The sequence below is a fragment of the Terrapene carolina genome, unplaced genomic scaffold, assembly GCF_002925995.2.
Source record: "Terrapene carolina triunguis isolate 2854851 unplaced genomic scaffold, T_m_triunguis-2.0 Scaffold50616, whole genome shotgun sequence".
Classification (NCBI taxonomy): Eukaryota; Metazoa; Chordata; order Testudines; family Emydidae; genus Terrapene; species Terrapene triunguis.
This window is the reverse complement of record NW_020714967.1, coordinates 1-10,670: the sequence shown is the minus strand read 5'-3', so window position 1 is coordinate 10,670 and position 10,670 is coordinate 1. Positions and strand designations below refer to the sequence as shown.

Sequence of the window (10,670 nt, the reverse complement as noted above, 5' to 3'; positions counted from 1 at the left end):
GCCCAGAGCGCTGCCCGCGCGGCAGCAACATGGCTGTGTCGGAGGGGGGAGAGGCCGGTGGCTAGCCTCCCCAGCCGGGAGCTCACAGGCCAGGCAGGACGGTCCCGCGGGCCGTAGTTTGCCCACCTCTGTTCTAGGCATTTGGGGGGAGAGGGAGATCCAACAGCTGTTGGGTAGCATGTGAGTAGCTTTGATCTGGTGGGAGTCCAGGACTGGAAATCACACCTGCAGGAGTCATTGGTTGCCTGAACTCGCTAAGGTGGTGAGAGAGAGAGAGAGTAGGGAAGAAGCCAAGATTCCTGAACAGCCTATTCAGTCCTTTTGAAAAAGACCATGGGACTTAATAGAGAGTGGTAACTTTCCATAGAATTTTTAAGCCATCCTATAGAATTCTAGAACAAGGGCTATTGTTCTCTGACGTTCTGTAGATTGTCTTAACAGCTCTAGAGAAAGGATCTCACTGTCTGTTAGATTCTATAGAGTTTGAGTAATATCCATGGAGCCCTATCGGTTTAATCACTGTCAAATTCAATAGGGCTTTTCCATAAGTACAGTTTGGACCCCTCCTTCATGAGCGATTAAAGGGTGTGAGCAGTAAAATTTCTCAATGGGCCAGAAGAGAAATCCAAAGGCTCCCTCTGGAATGGTACTTCATTGTGTCCATAGTGTGTTGCTGGCACAGGCTAGCCCAGAGTTTTGTGTTACACTGAATTACCATGCTGGTTCATTTCTCCCCTATGCACATTCGCTGAGATTTCCAATGCCAACATAAACACACAGCCCCCACTGAAGGTAAATGTTTGCTTTGAAAATCTCAGATATTGTTTAGAAATCTAAGTGACAGTAAAGCACATGACAGTGCTGACAATTGCGAGGGGTCTGAGTGATATCTTCTGACCAGCCCACAAAATATGGCCTAATTCTGCAAAATGCCAAATGGCCTTAATTCCCATGGAAGCTAATGGGAGGAGACCAGGTCTGTACCTTGGACCTCCTGTAATGTAATACATGATATTTATTATGTGTCTGCCTTTGGTGTTCTATGTGCTTGGCTTAGAACTAGCAGTGAGCTGCATATAAGGTACAAGCAAGGGCAGGGAGAAGGTAGAAAGATGCCATCTATCCTGTATTAAGTATTGGGCCAGAGATCCTTATTAAATGTGATTAAGGAAGGGATAACTATTCTTAGGTACTTGAAGGTGCAACAAGGGATTGTGTAGGTGCAGGAAAGATTTACATATTAAAACTAAGGAGAGATTCTACTGGGCAGAAGACATTTCTTGAGGGATCACTTTTGCTTCCAGCCATGAGGTCTATGAGAGTTCCACCAGAACAATGACAGTGTCAACCAATAAGCAGAGACCAGTGATAGTGGGAGACTGACCTTCCACTGGAGCTGGGACCAAGCTGTGGAACTCCCTGCTGCAAGAGATGAGAATGACCCTGGAACTGGCCAGTTACAGAAGTGAATGAAAATCTCATTCCATCAACTTATCTTTCCCTCCAATTTTTATACCTGCATGGCCCCCTACACACCTGAACTATAAACTAATAATGTTACATCTGCAGGCTGGGAATGAGGACAGATCTTCTTGTTCTGATGGTTAGATATTTGGGAGAGGCTCTGATGTTATGGCGATAGGGGCCATAGCAGTAACTAGTTACACAGCATAAAGTATTCAGCTGCTTTTGTTTTCAGTGGAACTGCATCCACTAATATAGGGTCAGATTTGACCTGATATATTCAAGCCGATGGAGCCCTAATACACTTCCCAGAATTCTGCATTTAATTTGCATTACAACCAATTTTCTTTTCCAGACAATGCTCAACTTATACAGGGAGGAACAAGGTTTAGAGGAACTTCTGTCAGCTGCCGAGCTTCAGTCTCTAATTATAGCGACGGCCTCACTCTGGGACCAGTGCAACCTTTCGTGGAAAGCACCCACAGGCCGTGTGCTTCGGACAATTTCAAAGGCCCAGACCAAAACTGCCATCATGTACCTACAAGGTTTGGTTTTTCCTGAGCACCCGTGGAATGAATTCCTCCAAGAAAAATCGCACTTGGCTCAGGTTTCATTTCTACATTCCCCCAAGAGTCAATCACTTGAAAATGCATGAACTTCTAGACTAGAGCTCAATTTAGTGCTGGTGGGAACCTGGGAACTGAAGTCCTTTATTTATGCATAGAACAGAAAGTTACAGGCAGCAGCATGTCATGTCCTGTCCCACTACCACCAAAGGTACCCAAGCCAAGAGATACATTAAAGAGTTACAAGTCACATGACCCCAGAGCCAATTTGCTTTTCTGGGGTTCCCCAGCATTCTAAATATTGCTCCCCTGATATTTGCATGGCACCTTGCTGAACTTTTGTCAGCTGCAGTGCCCAGTGCATTGGGGAATCCTGATTGGTTGACAGTGATAGTTTGGCTTCTTCCTAGAGGGAATTTTCCATTATATTAGGGGTGTTTTCATCTTTAAAAAAATGCAAAGATTACTTATCTCCACCCTGCAAAAGAAAAAAACAAGCAGGATAATTTATAATCAACATTCTGCCATCAGAACCTCCTCATAGGGTGTAAATGTGTTTTATTTTTTATGCAAAAGTCCCCAAACCTGGTTTCTTCATTCACACCACTTGTGAGATCAGGTCCTTGTGTAGTAAGAGGTAGTCCTGGCAGCAGGTGAGTTGTCTAAGAATTGCCAGCATGACCACACTTGGAAGCTGGGCTACTAGACTAAATGGAAAAGACCACTCAACAATGGTAGCTTCAGAGCAAAATGTATCCTCCTCCTCATTGTGCAAAACTATTAATCTCTATCTGAGAATATGTTATCATCTTAATACAAGATAATCTAATTATCCATCATCCATTTACCATGTATCAAAAGGGCTGGACTCACGGTATGTAGATTTCATTGGGGGCAGGTTTATGTTCATAAAGCTGCTTGCGTTTCTGTGGGTCAAACACAGAAATTTAATGGGAGTTGAGGAACGAATTTTTTTTTTTTTTGAATTTTTACTCTAATCTCTTAAACCAGCAGTGTATTCCTGTATTCTGTCCCCCACCTCCCCAAATCTCTTCTCCAGCGAAAAGAGGAATTAACTGCCCCGTTTGATTAGGAAATGTAATTTCAAGCATGTTGTTACATTTTGTCTGTGATTTTGCAGTTGTTTGTAACATCAGGCTGTCAATACTAACCATGTGCTGTCATTTATTCACAGCTGCGGACTGCATTAAGATAGCCATTCAGAATCTGTTCAAGTTGGCTGACACCTTGCCGGCTTCTGACATGTGTGAGGCAGTTAGCATCATCCTGTGTTTTGTGAAGGATTCCTATCCTATCTCCTCAGCTTTGCTTTTGGAGTTTGAAAATAATGATGGATACCAGCTCCTGGTAAAAATTTTACTGAGGTGAGTATGGAGTTTTCACTGGGTTTCTAGGGGATGATAAAGCATGGGTCTAATTAAATATAATTTTCAGAGGTGGTGATGGCTTGTTTTAAAATTTCAATTGCATTTTAGAAAGATCCAGGTAACATAGTGGGCAGCTGAAGCACTGAGGTGCTGGTAACAAAGGGTCTCATTTAGCAAACCACTAACAACACCGCACTGCTGTTTAAAGAGCAGAACCACAGCATAACTTCTCCCTTTGAAACCACAAGGGGAAGTGCCAATTGAAGAAGTTAGAGTAGAGGTGGGTTAGGGAATTACCTAAATTGAGACCCAGACCAGGTTTTGTTCATCAAACACTAGTATATGGATAATATCAGGAGAGACCTCAGCCGGACCCACTTTGCTCAGAAAGGCTCCCCTGGTCATGAACTCTTTATCCAGAGGAAGCATTTCACCTGATGGAGCAGATCTCTAAGTAAAAAGCTAAATCCAATGTGCATGTCTAGGATTAATATGCTCATACCTGGACAAGACCCATGGGTTACCCTGGGTAGAGCTGGGCAACATTTTTTGACCAAAACTTTTTTTGGTGAAAAATGCAGATTTGGCAACACTAAAACATTTCACAAAACGTTGATTTTGCCAAATTGTTTGTCAGGATAAAACCTTTTAAAAAAATTTTGGAAAAAAAAATGAAAATGTCATCAACATTTATGATACATTTTGATTTTTCTGTTCAAGATGAATTTTTCTTTTAAATTTCTCTCTTTTTTTACAATTTAAAAATGTAAAAAAAAAAAAAAGGCTCAAAACTGAAACAAAGTGTTTTGTTTCAGGTTGAAAGAAATGTTTATTTCAACCTGAAACAATTTTTTTTTTAAATGGGCTCCATAGATATTACTCAAAAAATAAATAAATAAATAAATTGCTTCAGAATTTCCACAAAACCAAAAAAAATCCATCATTTGCCCGCCTCTAATCTTGGGTCAAAACACAAAGCAGTTTTGTCTGCTATTTCCACTATTATTGCACTCTTTATTAAGACCCTGAGTTTACTACATCAACAGCCAGTGGAATAACCGTGAACCAGTTTCCCCAAAAGCATTGAGCAGTCTTGTTCCCACAGGTATAGTCCTCAAGTTAAGAGAGTCCCTCCAGACTTTACCATCCAGCATAGTTTCCACCATAGCTGCCAGCCTCTCCTCCCTCCCCCTCCCCTAGCCCCCCCCCTAGTGAAGGCCTTGTCTGCACCAGAAATACAGCTAGTCCAGGTAACTCTCCAGAAGAGTTCTGGTGCTATAACTTGTACCAGTTCCCCAAATAAAATAACTATGTCTATAGTAGGGCTTTTGCCAACCTAGCTAAATTGGTTAGGGGGGCAATTTTTTCACCTTCTTAACTGACTGAGCTCTACCAGCAGAAAAGCACAGACTAGCCCTGAGAGGCAGAAAAACCTGCATTTTCTAGGGCTCCAGACTCCTTCCCTTCCCAGCATTCTTTGCCAAACCGGGATTGACAGGCAGGCCTCCCAGCCTTTCCCCACTCTTTCAGTGAGTGAGCTTCCTGTATGCTGATATCCTGAACCTGTTCTGTGGGTAAGGACAAATCTTCCAGGTCCTGTTTCCCGCTTTTTTCTCTTAAAACCAGACACCAGTGTCATGCTGTCTGGACTGGCTCATGACCGTGAACGCCTATCTCAAAGCAGACTGTCAAAAACAGACCGACACCTCAAACCACTGGTGTGTCCTGTAGTTAGATTTCACTGAGCCAGTAACAAAGGTGAACTCCTGGATCATTGTAATAGTCTCACCATGGAGTCACAGATAGCCCCCTGAGACTCTCCAGTCTGTCTTGCCATGCAAGCAAGCTGGACTTAGTGACAAATAGTCACGTACACCAAAAATCACACACTATTCAGTTTGTTTCCAGTCCCAAGAGACCAGTCACTTACCCCACATCAATTGGTACCCTAGATCTTACACCAAAGGCAATGCTTGTATTCAATCCCATAATAAACTATCTAAAGGTTTATTAATTAGGAAAAAGAAATGAGGGTTATTTGCAGGTTAAAGCAAGCAAACATACTGTGGTGAACTGCATTCAATTAGGGTGAACTGCAAAGAATGGGGCAGATGTATTCAGGGTGTACCAGCATAGCTGGGACCTCAGTCTTGTGACTCAACTTCCCCCGATGAAGCTTAAGCAGATCTGAGATGACAGAATCAGGACCGAAGGATCTTTTATAAAATGTTATGTTCTCTTTGACAAGTTGAAGTTCCTCGGGGAACAAAGGTAATTTAGGATGACTTAGCGATACAAATTAACATAAGGACATTGGCTTGTTCCTCCACTATTCACAGATGATTTTCTATACATTTCAAAGAGAGATGAATACAGAGATATCCCATGTTTACAATTTATTTAAATTTTAGGATGTTCTTTTGATCTCTGAATTATCAGAATACAGCATAGACAGGGACTGTTGATTACATTGTAATACATACTCATACATATGTAAATACACAAAACACAACCATTACCTTCCCACATGTCACATGTCTTTAAGAGTCAAATTTGAGTAATTTATTTTGCAGGATGTTTAATCCTTTCTAGCCATGCATCACAGATACACACAAATGAGTTGCAATCTAAATCCTAAGAGTGACAGTGTTGTAGTGATCTGTCAATTCAAAGAGTCTTTCAGGGTAGACCCAGGAAGTAACCCCTGGGGATCTCTGGCTTCAGTTTGCTGTCTCTGACCCTGGGAGATTTCCTGTGTGTCTGTTTTTATTTCCTTCATTCAGCCCCCAAGTCCATAGGACGAGCTTCCTTGCACCTAGCATTTCCAAAGGGTGATGGAACCATTAACCAATCCTTTGTATTGCGATATTCCTTGATGACCTGTCTGATTTTGATAGTTCTTTTGGACAGGCAGGGGGAAACACTCTTCCCATCTGAGTTCACAAGTTTAGAGCAAACATTTTCAATGTTATAAAGCAAAACTTACATATTTCCTTACAGCATGGCATACAAACATTACAAATAAGATTAATACGTGTGGCCACTTATGAATGTTCTATAGAGTCTAAACACTAAATACATTCTTATAAAACCAATACCTATTTTGCGCAACACTAATACATAAGTGACCTGGTCTGGTCTCCAGCTATGAGTTCGTCTGTTCTTAGCTAATGCCTGCAGCCTTGGCAAGAGCTGCCACCCGGCCTGCCAGTGTCACAACCAGCTCCTCCCTACCCCCCATTGAAAACCCTAGAAGGGGAAAAGATGGTCTTGTATTCCCTGAGGATTTTCTAATTCCTAATGATAGCTTGTTCTGGCAAACATACCTGTGCACAAATAGGTTTGAGGAGAAAGATTGCACTAGTCCCAATCATAAGAGCACTGGACGTAATGACATGATATATGGCTGACTGCTTTTCACCACTTGCTCTTTCTCCCTTTGATCTAAGCTACTGCCAATCTGGGAGATGTTTGGAACCAGCCTATGGTTTAACAGAGACTTCAATGCACTATCCATGTGTCTAATCCCATATGGATAGCATACATCTCAGATTAAACAATGTCTTCCCCTTCCAGTGGGCCCATGGGTCTGTAAATCTCAGGCAGTTTTGTAGAAACTAAAGAATTGTATATGTTTATGGTTTATATTTTGCTAATTGTGTTTCCTTTTTTATTTTATTTTTAAGTACAGGGCTAACATTCTGAGTTGGATCTCTAGAGCTGTCTGAAATATTCTGAATTTTGATTTTTTTTTAATTATAAATTTGTTAATTTTGACCCAAAAAATCAGGATATATTTTTGGTGAAAAATTTCCCTTTTTCCAACTGGTGCTGTGGATTGCACTTCTAGTGGTACATGTAATGGGACTTAATTTCAATATTGGCTAGTCTCCTCTTGCAGTCGCTTATTGACCTCATCCCTTTAATTATCTGGTTCAGTTTGTAGTTCTTCCCCTGATCCAACTGTGGAGTTAGTCAAACTGTCAGATTGTCTGGAGAGCAATTCAGTTCAATCAGTCGTCCAATCAGTGCAACAGAAAGCATAACAGATTACTGTGGTGGAAGGATCCGGGGGGAGGGAGAAAAGTGAGAAATTGTTACTTCAGTATCTGGTGTCCCTGTAGAATGGGTTTATAAAAGGACCTGGTTATTGTAAATATTACTGAGCCACAAGCATATGACTACATACCCCGGCCTTTGTTTTTAGGTGGGAGGGATCTCCGCACAGTGAAGGAGACCACCATGTCGAAGAGGTGCTGGATCTACTGACTTGCCTCACAGTCTGTGGGAAAACTGAACTGAAAGTTTCTGGCAACATTACACATCCTCAGCTACCGCACTTTGATTTTGAACAGACACAATCCTCTGGTACTGTATATACACATACAAATATTAGTGTGGGCTTAGCATGGGAAAATAAATCATTATGCACAGCATGTGCATGACAGAGAAGAAAATGTACATGATCGCATGTGTTCACCTGCAGTGCTAAGGTTACATCTACATTGTGACCAGGGGTATGAATGGCAGCTCATGCCTGGTTTAATGGCTGCTAGTTTGCTAAAAATAGAAGTGAGAACTGTGTGATATGGGATTCCGCGTGGGTTGCACAAGCCTGCCTGACGCCCCCGGGGTACGTACATGCTTGTGCAGCTGGTGCTGAGGCCCGGGCACTGCATCCTCACTTTTATTTTTAGCAAGCTAACTAGAGTACAGCTAGCATGGGTACATCTGCACAAGCTGCCATTCACACTGCCAGCTGCAATGGAGAGGTGCCATAACCCACATGGCATGGATAACACAGTCAGTACAGCTGGCTGGCAAATGGGCAAAATATCATGTAAATGTTCAAAATCATTTACAATATTTCTTTAAAAAAAATCACTTTTGAAAACGTTCTTATTTCTAAGTCTTAATTGTACTGCCCCAAGGCATCCCAGTGGGGACTTATACAGATGTGTAAGTGTTTGCAAGATGCCGGGCCTAAAAGGATACATGGAAAATTTGATGAAAACTTAGCAAACCAACAATTTTTCATAAAAAAATGCTGACGTAAGAAAAGGGTAGCTTTGCAATGAAGATTTTCCATTCAAAACATTTCTATTGTCTCTAAACACAGTTTTTAACCTGTTCTGATTAGTAATCTGGTACTGCCTGTGGACCACCCACAAAGTCCCTGATCTGAACAGCTTACAGTCTAAATAGACAAGACATGCCCAGCGTGGAGGAAGGGGTAGAACCTACAGTGGGATCAGTGGGATGGTTTCCTAGCACCATGCTGGCATCACTATTTTTATTTTTGTTTAAATTTTGTGGAGTGGGGTTTGGTTGGGAGGGGACTAGCTAAGCTCAGAGGCCAGGGGAGGGAGGGAGTGGGACAGGGCAAGGGAAAAGAGGCTATGGATGGGAGGTGGAGTGAGACCGAGGTGCAGAGACTGGGAATTAGAAGGCAGGAGGGGCCAGGAGCAAACAGCAAGTCTGCACAGGACAGAGAATGTCTGGAGTCAGACCTGTAGAAAACACTTTCATGGCATCCGCCATGCCTGCCAGTCCTTCCTGCGGTACTCACTGAGGCTGCTCTTGTGCCTGCTTCTGCCAACTTCAGTTTCTCTGGCCCCTGGGGCCGGCTCCTCCCTGGAAATTTTTCTTCCCCAAGCCCACGTGGCTCAGGGGAGTTGGGGTACTGCATAAAGTTATGATGTGGGTCACCCCTGCAGAGTTCTGGGTCCTGAGGATGATCAGGAGAGGGGTGTTCCCACTTTTCCCCTGTTCCCCATTCTCCAATACTTGCTGAGATTGCATCTGTGTCTGACTTGTGCTCTTAGATATGCCTTAATAGTGCAGATAGGGCATCTGTATTGGGCTTGAGATAAGCGTGGTTAAAATGATCTGGCTTGATTTCTGTTTCTCAGGAATGACAGTGAAAAACCTCCAGGCTTTTCAGGTGTTGCAGTCCATCTTCCAGAAAACCAGCGATCTGCACCTCTGTAGGAGAATCTTACTGGCTATAAAAACCATGTGGGCCTGGGACACAATGAACTTCTTCTTCCTGGAATGGACGTTACAGCCCATCTCCCAGTTCACTGACATCATCCCCCTCAAACCGCACCTGGTTCAGATACAGTTCTTCCAGCTGGTGGAATCAGTGGTGCTAGAACTGTCCTACATCCCCCATGAAATCCTGAAGAAGGTTGAGTGTTTGATAAAGGAGAACTTGGTGCTGTCCTGCACCATAGCTGCTCTGCGGTGCCTTCACAGCATCACCAAGAGGGACTTGCTCTTCACTGACATATTTAGAGACTCTGGGCTCTTGGGCCAGCTGCTGACTCAGCTGAGGAAGCAAGCCAAGATCCTGAGGAAGACAGGTACAGCTTGTTTCATTGGCAAGGAGTGGTGGGGCAGGCAGAGTTGTAGGAAAGAGATCTACACTGAGTGTGTAGAGAGGCCAGTGTTACATGCCAAGGTGCTAGAGTTTGTATGGAAGCTGCCTGGCCCTGGCTTAAATTCCTGAGCTGCTGATGCCACACCAAATTAGTTCCCTCCTGAAATCTGACTTTCTCCAGTTCCACTCATCATATGATGCAGCTTATGGGGTATGAATCAATCACAGGACTTAACCTCTCTCAGCAGTTTTGTCTCCAGTGGCAGCCATTAAAAAGGGGGCCCAACTTACCAAAATTAGCATCTCACTTTGGGTTCCTTGGGAGCCCAACTTGAGAGCCTGGGCTTGACTTTCACAGGTGCTGACTATTCTTGTTTCCAGTTAAAGTCACTGGAAGCTGTAGCACTCAGCCCCTCTGAAAATCAGGCTCAGGTTATCTCATCGTGGGCACAGCAAGGTCCCCGGAACACCCACGGCCACTCCCAGAGTTTCTTCCTAGGCACAGTTTTATTTTCCAAACAGAGAGGAAAACAACATGGGCATGTCCTCGGCTCCCTGGGGGTTTTCCCCTCTGCTTCTCTCAGTCCTTCCTGCTTAGGGCTCACTGCAATACTCTATTGACTGAGCACTGCCTCCCAGGGCTCTCTCCCAGAAGCCCTTTTCCTCACTGCCCCTCCTCCCAGGGGACTGTGGCAGCCTCTCCAAGGGAACTTACTGCTGTTCCTGCTCCCGCTTCCTTACTGACTGCCTGGCTTTTTATAGCCCCTCTTAATTGGCCAAACTGGAAGCATCTGTTCTAGACAGGGGAGCCAGACCCTAGGTCCTCAAGGAGCTAATAGAGGAGGTATCTGAGCCTCTAGCTATTATCTT

General features: G+C 43.6%; 1 protein-coding gene across 1 annotated transcript in view; it reads left to right on the top strand.

Moving 5' to 3' along the window:
- The window catches only part of LOC113405755 (WD repeat- and FYVE domain-containing protein 4-like), a gene marked incomplete at its 3' end in the record, with an annotated part of 33,069 nt that extends 23,286 nt beyond the window's left edge, over window positions 1–9,783 (top strand). Inside the window, exons 5-8 of the mRNA XM_026647005.1 lie at window positions 1,820–2,009; window positions 3,226–3,415; window positions 7,626–7,786; window positions 9,331–9,783. Of these exons, the coding sequence (XP_026502790.1) occupies window positions 1,820–2,009; window positions 3,226–3,415; window positions 7,626–7,786; window positions 9,331–9,783 (994 nt within the window). The remainder of the gene's footprint in view (window positions 1–1,819; window positions 2,010–3,225; window positions 3,416–7,625; window positions 7,787–9,330) is intronic.
- Window positions 9,784–10,670: the final 887 nt, after the last annotated feature.